Raw genomic sequence first — 16048 nt, forward strand, 5'->3', positions numbered from 1 at the left:
TACTTCAATAATATGCAAGTGTGTGTTTGAGAGTTTAGAACCTGTCCCCCTCTAGTTTGGGTAGGTCAGAGCAGCAGGTGGCCTCCTCTAGCCAGGAGAGTGTGGGTTTGCACAATTCTGTGCCTGTGAGGGTCTGCTGTTCACTACCGGACAGAATCAGTTGCCTCAGGATGGCTGGGTCATATGGGTTCACCTCAAACTTTAAATGCACCTGCACAGGAGAGTCAAAGGTTGATTTGACGCACAAGTAATACACAGCCTGGCTAAAGATTTTGGCTTAATTTTTTGACAACTGATGTCTATGATTTGGCCATTATTAATTAATGTGAAGACATAATAATGCTTATCACCTTGTTTACAGGTGCACTCAGTAAATTTACGTTGTCTTGGACTTGCACTGACACCAAGGGCATGGATGCAGTATCATTCAAATGCAATAGTTTTCAGTTGCAGATATCAATGTAGGAATTTGCTGTTCACAGTAAGCCATGATTCATTTAATCAATGAGTGAAAGTGTCAAATAACAGGACGGTTACTGAGACTAAGCAACTAATATTCAGATGATCATGTGATCCTAACATGGCAGCATCCATAAGGGGACCCTCTCCATGTAGCGTAAAACAGCTTTTATAAGGTTTATGATATGGCTGATGTCTTCATCTCATGTGAGTGATAATGTTATACATACGTTTCAAAATTGCAAATTAATTTCATAAATTTCTTAAAGAGGAACACATTAATGAGTGCACCTTTACAGTCAACATGAAAATGCTTTCGCAACCCATTTTACTTCCATTATGTGACACTTCCGAGTGGAACAAGGTACTGAACGAGAAAAACAATGTAGGGGTAGGGCTAGATTTTATTAATCAGACCTGAATGGATCGTTGTGGTCTCTATATGAATAGTGGTTATGGGGAGGGGTTGAAAAATAAGAGGACTTGGGAAAATCAGCCAAAAAGAAAAGTGATTATATTTTGATGAAATATCACAGAGACAACATTTATTTATTTTTACAAAAACCGGCATCAATGATCAATAAATAGTAAAGTCAATAAGGGTCCATTTTCACTGCGACTTTAATGATACCTACCTTCATGAGCTTGGAAACATCCCAGATGCAAATCTTCCCCCTCTTGGTTGCCGTAGCGAGGAAATGTGGGCAGCTACCAAACCCGTAGCACACAATCTTATCTGAACCATCTGCACTGGGAAACTGGGCGGGGCTGGTGGCCAAGGTGACAGATAGTGGAACATTTTGGGTGTGCTCTCCTTTCACAAACGGACAGTTCGGCGAATGACGCTCGTGCTCAGACCTGAGAGAAAGTGTTAAATATTACTGCCATGGTTCATAGTTAAAGTTGCTCTCTGCTCTTGGCCTAAATTATTGCAGAAATGATTAATTTTACATTTATTTTAAGTAACAGTGATTTTTTCTAATTTGTAAGCAACTTTGACATTGTGATCTGTGTTTAAGCAGAATGCTGCTCACCAAGGCTCATCTGTAGGTTCCCAGCACACCAAACATACACTGCAGGTGAAGCACATGGCCCGGTCATCACCTGTGGATGCAGGCTGTAGGGGAGGACAGAGAGCTGTTAGTGCCATCTAGAGCATGAAGAGATTCAAGCACCAAATGACCATATCAGGCTTTCAACAGCTAAAAAAAGACTACTCAAAATGTACGGTAAATTCAAGTCAATAGGGAGACTTTTTGATATTATGATGACTGTCAAAAAGAGGACTAGTTCACTATTATTTATAAAGTACTTTATAAACAAATGTTTATAGGTTAAATCAGTGGGTCTCACCAGGGGCACAGGACCTGCAAAGGGGACTCCAATGGAGTGGGGATATGGGGATATTGGATGACTTAAAATTATTTAAATCAAGTTATACTGAACTTAATTAAAATGCTTACAATTGATAAAACACATGGAGACTGACATTATAGTTTAATAGAATCCCTATACAACTGGGTCTATTTGTCTTTTTTGAAGAACATTCAGTTCTTGAAACTTCTAAAATTACAAAATTATTTGAAGGGAATTACAGTTGAAGTCAGAAGTTCACATACACCTTAGCCAAATACATTTAAACTCAGTTTTTCACAATTCCTGACATTTAATCATAGAAAACATTCCCTGTCTTAGGTTAGTAAGGGATCACTACTTTATTTTAAGAATGTGAAATTGTAGAATAATAGTAGAGACAATTATTTATTTCAGCTTTTATCACATTCTCAGTGGGTCAGAAATGTACATACAATTTGGTAGCATTGCCTTTAAATTGTTTAACTTTTGTCAAACATTTTGGGTAGCCTTCCACAAGCTTCCCACAATAAGTTGCTGGAATTTTGACCCATTCCTCCAGTTTTTAGGCCTCCTTGCTCGCACATACTTTTTCAGTTCTGACCATAAAGTTTCTATCAGATTGAGGTCAAGGCTTTGTGATGGCCGCTCCAAATACCTTGACTTTGCTGTCCTTAAGCCATTTTGCCAAAACTTTGGAGGTATGCTTGGGGGTCATTGTCCCTTTGGAAGACCCATTTGTGACCGAGCTTTAACCTCCTGGCTGATGTCTTGAGATTTTGCTTCAATATATACACATATTTTGACTTCCTCATGATGCCATCTATTTTGTAAAGTGCACCAGTCCCTCCTGCAGCAAAGCACCCGCACAGAATGATGCTGCCACCCCCATGCTTCAAGGTTGGGATTAAGGTTGCAAAGCTATGATAGCAGTCTCAGAAAATATCACGGTTTCACAGTATCACGGTATAAGGTATTACACAATTACTATTATCAGTGAAAACAGAAGGGTTTATTTTGGACCAAACACTTTATTATAATTGCAACTTGAAACCATATTTTTATTGAAGTATGTGTATAAAAAGACTCCCTTTTGAAAATAAATTACAAAAATAAGAAAACTAACAGAATTATAATAATAATAATGATGATAAAAAAAGCATGTAACTATAACATGTAATTTAACTAAAGCATGTTAGTTTACATGTAAAATGAACTACTAAATGAAAAATAACATCAGCTGTGAGAAATTTTAAAGTAATGTCCTATTATTATTAACAATTAACATATACTGTTGGTGCACAACAGCGCAGCCAGACTGCTCCTGTCTGTACCTTCTCCTGTCTTTTGCTTCAGGACCAGATTTTACGTTGGAAATCAAGTGGCGATACACCACAGTAAAAACGTAACCTGTATTACTGCATAGATTTGTACATGGTTTTCAGTACAAGTGCAGATGAGAAGCCTTTAGCTGATTGCGAGATTATCATTAAATCTACTACGGCAGTCCTAAATAGGCTATCACTTGGGCGGCCGCAGAAATATCTTCAATGGGATAACCATGGCACTGTTCTTTCCCTGCTGTCCATGACCTAGTCTGAATAGACCAGTTGAGAAACACTGCTTTAACTCACACTCATGTCAGACCCCCTCACCTCGCTTCTCTAGGACATATTCTCCGCTGCTTGCGCGCGTGTGTGTGAGACGCAAGTTGACATGTCTGACAGGCAGACGAGGAGGAAATGTTTTTCTCAATACCATAGATAAGCAAATGTACATGGTATGGATAACCGTAAATCTTCATACCGTGGTATACCGTGAAACCGGTATACCCTAGCTGACAAAAATTTGAATACCAGAAAAACAGTGAAAAGTCCATGATTATCAAATGATGACCCAAACAATCAGTTGTGGGTCAAAACGCCAAATGAACTAGACTTAGACAGATTTTTCTTCTTCACCTCTGAAAACTGTTCTCAATACTTAGTACTCACAAATTTGATCATAACATGAACCAGGAAAAAACTAACAGCATTCAGGACCATTAAAAGCAGAACAGGAACCATGCTTGTTTACCTGCTGATAAACATGATATCCTAGCACAAGACTTCACATAAAGGGTCTGCAACATATGTACCATTTAAATCTTAATTCATAATGTTTTCTCTTTTCTTGCTTTATTTCTTAAACTAACAAAATGTCCCTTTGCAACGAGCCATCACCCTTTCATCCACAACACAGAGTCACTGTTCTGCCCTGGCTCTCTTCGGTTGGCATGACAACTGAACATGGGTGAGAGGAGTAGTGTGGTCTCCTTGGTTACCTCTGCAGCTCAACCCTCCTTGGCATGCATGGTGATTTGGGTAGAGACAATACAACAGGTTCCAGAGCATAGTTGGGGAATCCCAGATTTCATAATAAAACCAAAAGTAAAAGTGTAGGCTACACTTTAAGAAAACACTCTAATAAATCATCTCAAAAAGAGACATACCCAAGACTTAGTGATGGTATTACATCCTAGATTTACTCTTGTGTAAAAATAATTACAACCTTTATGTTTCTATTATTGTTGTTTAACTTTCAAATAGTGATACATTCAAGCTTTCGAAATCATTCAGTGGCCAGTAAGATGAATCCTTCAAATACCTCAAAAAAAAAATATATATATAAAAAAAATAAAAGCACATTTCGAGGAAAGTAAAGAGGAGATGATAGAAAAGAGAAAGGTAAAGAGAGGCCCAAACTAAAAGGTGATGCTGTGAATCTGCAAGGCACCATTGCCATGGTGATAGGACACAAACCTGGTGATAAAAGCCCGCCTGGGCCATGGGATCAGGCTGAGCCCACCTGTAGCCAGAATGGGGCCAGGACATGAACGTCTCTCGCCTGTTAGCTTCACTGAACATCAAAGACCTGTAAATATCACACATACACAAAGTCTTAGGCTGTACAAGATATCCTTGGAGACAAAGATGCATCAATTGCAAAAATGTATGCCTCATTCTCTACAAGTACAATAAAACTAAATTTCTATATCTTTTAAAGAATCTAAAGTTTATATCAAATAAATATAGTAATATCTAAGATCACTAATAATACGTAATCTTGCACTCTGAATAGTGCTGATGGCCACAACAAAAGTACTAATCTGAATGGTGAGATGCATCCCAAACAATTAATCAGAAACTGAAGTGGCTCTTTCTGTCCCATTGTTACCTGTCAACAGAGCGTCCGGGTCCAACCCCCAGCTCTGACCTGGCGCTTGGTAAGAGGTAGGAGAGTCTGTCCATGACTGAAGAGGCAACAGAGAGGGCCGCCACATTCTGATTCAACTTCTTCAGCTCATTCACGATGGCATTCATTACCACTTTCAGCACGTGATGAGGGAGGTGCAAGGTCACCGTTGCCCACTGGAGAAAGAGATATAAGGAAAAAGGGAAGAGTGTGATGGAGACTTATAAGCAGTTCTAAAGGCCTTTTCACACCAGAGGTACGCATTGTAAATTAATGGCACCTCCAAAATGAGTGAGCCGAAAGATCGCCATTAGCACATTCACGCTTTCACAATAGATCAGGTGCCGCTGATCGACAGTCAATTTTACTCCAGTACAATAAGTGCCGCAATGTTCCTTTCAGCCGGTTCACCCTCTGCCTATCACGGATGAGAAGAATTACTTGACAAGTTTGCAAAAGCAAAACAACCATGGAATCACAGAAAAGACAAGCAAACAAAGGATATTCTAATTCTAGAGAGCATTTGATTGGACAAAAGCCTGTGTAAAGAGTCAAAAAACATTCAGTCCATATTAAGGGAAAAGACTGTAGTATATTTTGTCCACCTAAAAGGGTATGTTCAACCAAAAATGAAAATTCTCTCATCATTTACTCACCCTCATGCCATCCCGGATGTGTATGACTTACTTTCTTCTGCTGAACATGTGTGAAGAAGAATCTAATCCAGAATGATGGTGATTAGACCATTGAATCTCCAAAAAGAACAGACAGTCAGCATAAACATCCATACAACTCCAATGGTTAAATTAATGTCTTCTGAAACTAAATGATCACTTTCTCCACAAAAAATATATTTGAGCACTTTTAAACTATAAATCATCGCTTCTGGTCAGCAGCAGTATGCATGTGTGACAATCACATTGGCATATTCACGTGACAACAGACGAAAGTGCGACACACCCGGAAGAGCGGCGCTGTTCACAATTGAGTATTAGAACTGCTGTACAGAAGCTTTGTTGGTTTTATCCATTTGTTTACTCAGAATGGAGCATTTGTTTGCTCATCCTGGATGTCTCAACTGAGAGAAAAACTTAAAATGATATCCATAACATGCCAACAAGAAAACATCACACGAGACCACGTGAACTCCACCCTCTCGTGAATGAGCATGCTGGCTGCTGACCAGAAGCAATGATTTCTAGTTAAAAAGTATTTAAATATTGATCTTTTTAACAGCAAAAGCAATCTTTTCGCTTTCGAAGCCATTAACCAGTGGAGTCGTATGGATGACGTTTATGCCGACTGTCTGTTCTTTTTGGAGATTTAAAAGTCTAATCACCATCCACTTGCATTTAAAGGACCTACTGAGCTGACATTTTCTTTATTTTTCTTAAAATGTGTTCTGCTGAAGAAAGAAAGTCAAACACATCTGGGATGGCATATGGGTGAGTAAATTGAGAGAATTTTCATTTTTGGGTGAACTATCCCTTTAAGGTACACAATAGCATATAGATGCCAACAGACATGGACTAAAATCAACACAACTTTCCAAAACAAAACCATTTTGATTTAATTTAGTCTTTAAACACAAAACTCGGATGCTTGAACAAAACATAAAAATAATACTACAATATAACCTGGTACACAGTCTGCACTCTTTGTAAGAGTCTGGAAAGTTCCAGAGCCCAGTAAAGTGATCAAACAGATGTCAGTGCCAAGCAGAGTGAGAAATACATCACCATGGCTAACACTCACTGCAACAGCAGTGCAATATGGATGGCCAAAAAATGATGGTAAATAGGGATTGGAAGAGTAAACAAGGAACGCTGCCCCTTGCTTCATTTTTTCCACATGGGGGTGATTCTGTGGCCTACGGTAAAACTGCATGAACAAGACTGCAGCAATATGCTGATGGCTTAAGAGGATGCAGGAGAGAAACGTGGCATATTTTTTTTAACTGCAGAGGCTCGCATGTAAAGAGCCTTATAACAATTCCAGTCCAGATGACTCATTAACAGATGGGGGAAACAGATCCTAGATCATCATTCATGAAGGATCCTTATAAAGGATCAGGGCAGTAACTGATGACTGATGAAAAGGTTCAGTAACAAGTCCACAGACAGCATGCACATCAGAGCATTTCTTGCTGTATTCCTTCAGAATCATTCATCAAACTATGTAAAAAGGACAGTGGGGTCTCTTAAGATCTATAGGTTTAAGCTCTGAAAGATCAGCATTATTTCTTCAGAGTTAAGTGACAAATCTTAAACTTGGCACATGTGCAATAGAGGAAGTCTTTGATCATACTCCTGTTACTGCAGGACTACTGATCTGAGCTCTGCAGTACCACTGTTCAATAATGTGTGTGTGTGTGTGTGTGTGTGTGTGTGTGTGTGTGCGCGCGCTCAGAGATCACAATCACAGTGAGGATGTATCTCATGAATAATCTATGAGGAGTAATTCTACATGACTCAACTATTCTTGCTTCTAAAAAAAAAAGTCAAATTCCATTACAACAACAAACATGTCAACACACACTGCAATGTTTTTAATCAGGCTGTCTAGGGTCGTTATGGGGTCCACAAAATCAAGGAGAAAAGTAACTTGCAAGAAGTTCTGCAGGTCTGAAACATGAAGCCAAATACAAGCACAGCACAATAATGAATAGATCCGACAGTGTGTGTGTGTGTGTGTGTGTGTGTGTGTGTGTGTGTGAGAGAGAGAGAGAGAGAGAGAAAGAGAACCAGGCCTTGTGATTGAAGAACACTGAGAACTTGTATGACAGTAAAATCACTGACAGTTCACTTCCATCCGGCCATGATTTTCTTTAAAAGAATAGTTAATAAGAAAATGTAAAAAATTGTGTCATTATTTACCAACCCTCATTTCATTCCAAGCCTGTATGTAGGGATGCAACAATATTAAAAACTGTCACGTCCGCTTATGGCAGTTTTTCTGCATTAAAGGAATAGTTCACAAAAAACTCCACATGCCTCCAGTCGATCAATGAATGTCTTCTGTAGCAAATTGATAGGTTTATGAAAAATAATTAATAGACAAATAAAACTTTATTAACTTTTAAAAAACACTTCCTACTACCAGTCGACCAATTATGGAGCTGCCGCGTGACATAAGCGCAATGCCACGTTCATGAGAGAAGACGGAAGCATACGCTTTTCAAAATATCCAAAGCACAAAAACCCATGGAGTTGGAAGGGAATATTAAAATAGCAGAGGCAGAGCTGAAGCGCCGTATGTCATCTGATGGCCTCAGAGAATTGATCCGATTGAAATACAGATCTAACACTATTTTGTCACGGAAGGAGTAGTTTTGGCTATTCAGGGCAAGACTTACTTTGAGTCGGGGATAAGGCAGTAAAACGTCTCGCTAGATATATAAAACAAAGTCTTTTTCTACCATTCCCTCAGTGAAATCTGCTGGTGGTGAAATATTTACCTCAAACACTGATATTAATAATGTTTTTAAAGAATTCTAGATCTTGATCTCTATAGTTCCACGTCTTCATCTACTGATGAGGTGATTAGAAACTTTGTGGAACCATTAGAACTTTATAAACTAAGGCTAAGCAAAACATTATCTTTAATAGGAGATAACATTGGAGGAGCTTGGCAGGGTAATTAAGGCCTTGCCTACAGGCAAGTCTCCGGGGCCAGATGGCTTGGCCACTGAGTTTTTTTAGATCTTATGCTTCAGAATTTTCTCCAATTTTGCAAGAAGTTTATACAGAATCAATAAAGAATGGAAAGTTTCTGCCAACCATGATGCAAGCCCGGATCAGTCTGATTCTTAAAAAGGACAAAGATCCAAGCAAGTGTAAGAGTTACTGTCCAATTTCCCTGATCCAGCAAGATGTTAAAATAGTAAAACATTCTGGCCAACTGATTCAGTAAGGTTATGACATCTCTTATACATATAGCTCCGGAGGTGCTAAAAAGGCTTTTGAAATGGTAGAATGGGATTCTCTTTTAAGATTTTGGAAATGTACTGGTTTGGGAATGCTTTTATTGGCTGGATTAAGTTACTTTATAGACACCCGTTAGCGACGTTACAAAGGAATGGATTAATTTTAGATTATTTTACTCAGGATAGGGGCAACTGGCAGGCCCTCTTTCACCATTATTGTTTTGTCTTGCCCTGGAACCCTTTTCAACTGGGCACATTCCAGTGGCCCAAACAGGGCATTAAGTATTTGGGATTTTATTCCCAGCAAATTTGTGTGATTTAGTTAGAGTTAATATTGACCCTTTAATTAAAGGTTTTTCAAGCAATGTGGGCAGGTGGGCTTCATTACACTTATCTATGATTGGGAAGGTTAATGTTATTAAAATTAATTGTGTTCCAAAATTCATCTACCTGCTACAATCTCTCCCTGTAGATGTCCCCCTTTGTTATTTCAACCAATTTGATAGCATAGTCCTTCATTTGGTATGGTAAACGTCCCAGATTACATTTCAGTAAATTGCATAGGCCGATTGATAAAGTCGGGCTAGGCCTACCCAAGATTTTGTTTCATTATTATGCGTTCAGTCTCAGACATTTGACTCATTGGTCACTTCCTCCTGAGAATGCCCCTATTTCACCATTGCAAAGCCTTTCTATTAAACTAACCAGAGAAGTTAAGTTGCACCCTGTTATCTCGCATTTGCACTCGGTATGGACAAAAGTGTCCAGAGTGTTTAATTCAGACATTTATTTAAATATTGCCTCGAGCATATGGCTGAACTCCAAATAATGCATAAATAAGTCCCCTTTCTGCTGGTCAGAGGGAGGTCAATACACTCGGTGACCTATATGAGTTTTGAGATCTTTTGAAAATTTGGTTCAACATTTTGGGATTCCCAGATCTCATTTTAGGCATTTACAGCTGTGCCACATGCTCTGCACTATTTTTGGGAGTAGCATACACCCCCCTAAAGTAGCAGATTCTCTGGGAATGGTGATTACTGCTTTTGGAAAAGATCATGAGGCATCAGTGTTTTACTCCCTGCTAATTCAGAGTCTGGGGGACAGAGCTTTAACTTCTATCAAGAGATTATGGGTGAAAGATTTAAATTTGGTATTGGATGAGGGAGTGTGGGCTAGGATTCTAAAAAATGTCAAGTCTGCATCTAGAGATGCAAGGGTGCACCTTGTGCAATTCAAGATTTTACCTCGATTCTATTGGACCCCCTCAAGATTGTATAGGCTTGGCCTTAAAGGCGCACCCACCTGATGGTGATGCCAATAAGAAGATGGAGACACAACCCATGTTTTTTGGTGATGTGTTATGATCCAAGAATTTTGGTTGAAGGTTCAGAATTTTATGTGACATATTAGGCACTCGGATTTCGTTTTGACCCAGACTCTGTGTTTTGAGCAATGGGGCAGTCATCAATGTGGGAAATAACACATAAAACAATGTGTTAAATGTGCCAGACAAATTACTTTATGGAGGTCAGCTGGAGCGCCCCCATTTCAGGAGTGGTGCATGGCGATAAGGAGGGTGGCAGCTTTTAAGGAAGTGTCATTAAGAAGACTGGGTAACAGATTTGTTTGTTGGGAAATGAGGCAACTATTTGAGAGTTTTTGGAGGGCTCTTGGGGAGGGGCAGTGGAGAGAGTTACAGGTAAAAATGTGTGTGATTATTATATATATATATAATAAAATTATTATATATATATAATAAAATTATTATATATATTTTTTTTTGTATATAGTCATGTGTGACAACAGGTATGTTTGTTAAGGGTCAAGGCAGGGTTGGGCAATGGGAGGGGTAATAGATGGATTTAAATGTTGATTCTATGTATATATGTTTTTCTTTTCTTTATTTACTGTATGAATCATTCAAAAAATGTTAATCACAACAAAAAAACAAAAAAAATTGTTTGTTAGTTTTTTCAAATGAAAAAAATAACAGCAAACAGGTTTGGAATGACATTAGAGTGGGTAAATAATGACATTTATTTTTGAAAGAACAATTCCTTTATGGGAAGATCTCTCCACAAGAGGTAAAATCTCATGAGATCCTCAAAGAAACATCTGGATCAAACATGATTGCTCAGCAAGGTTGATTATTCATACAACTCTCTAGACTTTGAACTTTTTACAACTAGGCCAAAATTATAATTGACAGATTTATTAAATATGCATCCTCCTTCCTGTTCCACTCACCTTTGCCACTTTGTGATTGGCTGCCGTCTCATGTGAGGTATTCTCCAGGCCCTCTTTGAGCTGAGTGACAAAGAGATCGTAACCCTCTGTTTTGGAAACATCCACCTTCTCAAGACAGGCGTACAACATCTGCTGGGCCTGCAGAGGAACCACAGGAACATTATATTTCACACTTAATGTCCAGTTAAACCTCAATGGCAAAGAATGAATGAAGTCAGTAATCTAAAAGCAGAGCGGCAGTAATCTCAGCGTGTAGTCCATTAATTTTGAAGCAATGGCTACTTTATGGCCTCATTGTCTCCAAATTCTCTCTTGTGGCTTTCAAATGATAGTGTTGAGGTGTTATGTCATTAGATTATTTCAGATTATTAAGGGATACTGATCTCAAAGGACCAATAACACAGAAGAGATGGTGCTCTCAACGGCAGGAAACATACAGAACCAGGTCATAACTGCCACAAACACTCATTGAGAACTTTACTTTGCTGATATCCTTACCTTATTATTAATATTATCATCATCATCATGCAAATCCTAAGGGGTGTGTAAGTCTTGAAAGGCATTGTTAAACCCATATACTCTCACTTCATCACTGAGAGCAAGTGTTACAACACCTTTTACAATCAAATAGGCCTAAATAATAAATTATATTTGTAACAGATAAAGGCGGCAGGAACCAGCTGAACAGTAAAAAAAAAGTTTAATAAGAAACTCAACATAAAACAAACAAACATGCACAGGCCTCTCTCTCTCTCTCTCTCTCTCTCTCTCTCTCTCTCTCTCTCTCTCTCAGGGCGCCTCTGGCTCCCCTTTATATATTTATAACAAATGATATCCCTTTGATGTAGTAGTACAACCCAACATATAGAGATATGCACTGGGTTCTCCTTGGCAGCACTATGAAAGGTCATTGGCAAATGGACAAAGTTGACACTGTATGAACCATAAGCGCTTGACCTGCACGCAGCACAACACCAGGTGTAATGCTTGTTCAATGCACTGGACAGCATTAATATGAATCATGAGAAAAGTCTTATTTTAAGTGGTCAATCCAATGGATTTTTTTTTAAGGCCAATGGCAACATCTACCTTTTATTTATACATTTATTTGTCATGGACAATACACACAAATCAAACATCTCACTGAAGTAAATGTGCCAGATTTAGCCAAAATGGCTAAATCTTCATCTGCTGTCCCTGGGTAGATTGACCTCAAAGTATAAAATTACACTAAAATACTTTCTATGTAAACAATACATAATTAAAAAAAATCACCATAACAATCAAAACCAATTAACAACAAATCCTAAAAATATGATTCAAAAACTAATTTTAAGATCCCTAAAACAAAAGTAAAAGCATTAGAAGTACAAGTTGCATTAAAAAAGTACCATGTTGACAATTCTGGTTTGATAATAAACTAGATTTATTTATTTTTTTGAGAAAACCCTCTAACTTGTAAGATTGTTTGGAAGTCCATTCCAGTCATGGATTTACATTTACATTTATGCATTTGGCAGATGCTTTTATCCAAAGCAACTTACAGTGCACTTATTACAGGGACAATTCCCCTGGAGCAACCTGGAGTTAAGTGCCTTGCTCAAGGACACAATGGTGGTGGCTGTGGGGCTCGAACCAGCATCCTTCTGATTACCAGATTACCAGTTATGTGCTTAGACCACTACGCCACCACCACTCCATAGATGGATTATTCTAAGAGTAAAATCTAATTGGCCAAAAGCGCTCTTTCTTAATGGTATTTTACAATCACCCCTTACAAAAGCCCTTGTGACTTTTCCTGTAATTTTATTATCGAACAATTTAAATTAGGGATGTTCCGATAAAAACATTTTAAGTATCGTTATTTTTTTTAAATACTCGCCAATACCTTTTTTTTCTCTGAAATCAATATCAGCAGTTTATTTTCCATTTTATCATCAAAATTGGGTTTCAATTTTTTATAAATTTATTTTATCAAATGAAAGTATAACAATGCATTTAAAACATGAAATTTTATTATTTTTATGTGATTTTATACAGAACCTCACAGCACAATCCTAAATACAACACTGGAGATATTTTTGTAAAATAAAGTGCTGCATAACAGAGCATCACAGATGTGAGATATTGCTTAAATATAATAGTTACTATTCATTTAATGTTTTTGAATTTTTTTATTATTTTTAATTTCTTTTGTCCCCAATTTGGAATGCCTAATGCACTCAAAGACTTTGTGGTTGTGTAGTGACCAATCCTCAATCCGGGTGGCAGAGGACGAATCTTAGTTGCATTCGCTTCTGAGACGTCAATCCACGCATTTTATAACGTGGTTTGTTGAGCGCGTTACCGTGGAGACCTACAGTATGGAGGCTTCACGCTACTCTTCGAGGAATCCAGGCACAACTCACCACACGACCCACAGAGCGATAACACCACAAGGAGGTTACCACATGTGACATTACCCTCCCTAGCAACAGCGCCAATTTGGTTGCTTAGGAGACCTGGATTCACTCAGCATGTCCTGGATTTGAACTCGCAATTCCATGGGGTGGTAGTCAGCGTCTTTACTCGCTGAGCTACCCAGGCCCCACCCCAGTTTCTATTGATTTATTATCTTATTATTAGTAGTAGTAGTAATATAACAGTGAATATTAGATAGCTATATAGTAGTGATCTTTTTCTGTCATATTTTTTCATTTAAATTGAGCTTTTATTTTGAAGTGTTCTCTGATGTAATGATGGCAGATTCCCAATCCGGAAAAGCATGTCGCTATGTGATTTAAAGTGATTATTAAACCGCAAAAGGCTACTATATAAACAAATAAATAAATATGTAGTTTGTATATGATACATGGTAAAAAGTTAATTAGCGCTCTGCCTGCTGTCATCTGCTACAAACAGAGCATGCAATGCTCATAATAGTGTTTTCCATGTATGAGCCAAGGATCTCTAAAGGTATGAGTAGTTTGTGTCTCTATGCCTGCACAACACCGGCTCCACACATTTACAAACATTCACATTTAAAAATCTGCACGTACAAACTATATATTTATATACTTAAATCGGTGCTTTTGCTGTTAAATTAACTCACTTGGACATGACCTGATCTTAATCTGTGCACTGAATGTTTACATAATCTTTATGGATTGTGTCTGTTGAGTGTTGGTTTCAAGCTACGCTGTTACCTAGTTGGTGAGACGCAATGCTGGAAATAAATAAAAAAAAGAAAAGTAAATGAAGTCCATATTTTACTCTCCGTGACAACGAGCTTATAGCTAACTAGCTAACCATGTAGCTTTCATTGCTTATAAGCTGAGTGGAAGCTAATGTGTAAACATGTATTCACCAAACTGTTTAGTTCAGGATTCACAGTTTGGTGTCCCATTCAACCAAACAATTCCAGTCATTGCATTTATACAATTTAATATTTAAAAGTCAGATTTTTCACCTTTGAAAGTTTCCCCTTAACTTGTATAGCAGAATAGGACGTTACACCATGGTTCTTCTCTTGTCTCTGCTTTTTTTTTTTTACAATCTGCCCCCAATTGACTGGCAGCATTTAAACATACAGTACTGATGTTTATTTAGCTATTTACTTATTTGAATTTATTCTTTGTTTAAATGGTCAGAAACTGACTGATACATAACATACAGTACTGAGGTTTAAGCTATTTAGTGTATTTTTATTGAAATGGTTAGCAACTGACTGATACTAAACATACAGTACTAATATTTAAGCTATTTACTGTATTATTTATTCTTTTTTTAAATTGTTAGCAACTGACTGATACATAAAGTACTGAGGTTTTTTTTAAGCTATTTATTGTATTTTACTAGAATTTGTTGACAATTAATAATAATATCATCAAATATTCTTTGATAAGAATATTTAAGAAAGCAGCATTTAGAGTACCTTTCAATAGGCATATCAGTGCAAATTCGGTGCACAATCCACATAGAAAAAGTCTGTTTTCATTCCAGCTCAAAAATTAACTATATCGGCCACTATATCAGTAATATGTGAAATTTCCCTCGGAAATGCAACATCTGTGGGTTCCACCTTGAGCCTTTCTAGGATATGCATCCTGTCCAGTAGTCACACCATACAAGATGTCTAGATTATGTCAGATGAGTACGAAAAAAAAAAAAACATATCATAAACTAATCATGATCAGGATAATGATATAAAAGTACTGTGGTAATGACTCATGTTTACACTGCTGTTCTAATTTTTTAATCCATCCATGCTTATGAATAGTCTTTAAATTCCCAAGTTCCATAACTAAGCACTTCAGTCTGGGACTAGACAACTACTAACTCATGTGACTAGGGCTGGGATAAACGATAATTTTTTAAACGATTAATCTAGCGATTATTTTTTCGATGCATCGATTAATCTAACGATTCATTTTTTTTCCAGTCCGATTCGATTTCGATTCGATTAATCGACTTGTGACAACACAGGTAATACCGGTTTCATCGGGGGTGGGGGTGTATAAAATGTAAAAAAAAAAAAAAAAACATTTGCCGGGAGTTTGATTGACTGGCAATCTGATCAATCAATCATAATACGCCATTTTTGACCGACAAAGTAGTCAGGAGAGAGAAGATTAACGTCGGTGGATTTGAATTTGAATAATGGATTGTAGGCTACTGTACTGACATCTTTCCGCGGTTAAAACAACAGTCCTTCTGATGTAGGCTACATTCATGTTTAGCCTATTTGATGCTATAAATGAACCAAGGAAAAGATGATCGGTTCACGAGCAGCTTTAACTGAGGCAATCTGTCACGACACATTAAAGAGCCACAAAATAGTAGGCCTAT

General features: G+C 37.7%; 1 protein-coding gene across 3 annotated transcripts in view; it reads right to left on the reverse strand.

The window, feature by feature from the left end:
- The window catches only part of LOC127656848 (baculoviral IAP repeat-containing protein 6-like), a 191222-nt gene that overhangs the window by 149155 nt on the left and 26019 nt on the right, over positions 1 to 16048 (reverse strand). For all 3 annotated transcript variants that reach the window (XM_052145341.1, XM_052145340.1, XM_052145342.1), the window contains exons 3-8: positions 11222 to 11359; positions 5029 to 5222; positions 4614 to 4725; positions 1494 to 1576; positions 1095 to 1317; positions 42 to 211 (exon numbers count right to left, since the gene is read on the reverse strand). In XM_052145341.1, coding sequence (XP_052001301.1) covers positions 42 to 211; positions 1095 to 1317; positions 1494 to 1576; positions 4614 to 4725; positions 5029 to 5222; positions 11222 to 11359 — 920 coding nt within the window. The remainder of the gene's footprint in view (positions 1 to 41; positions 212 to 1094; positions 1318 to 1493; positions 1577 to 4613; positions 4726 to 5028; positions 5223 to 11221; positions 11360 to 16048) is intronic.

Source organism: Xyrauchen texanus, chromosome 16, assembly GCF_025860055.1.
Source record: "Xyrauchen texanus isolate HMW12.3.18 chromosome 16, RBS_HiC_50CHRs, whole genome shotgun sequence".
Taxonomy (NCBI): Eukaryota; Metazoa; Chordata; class Actinopteri; order Cypriniformes; family Catostomidae; genus Xyrauchen; species Xyrauchen texanus.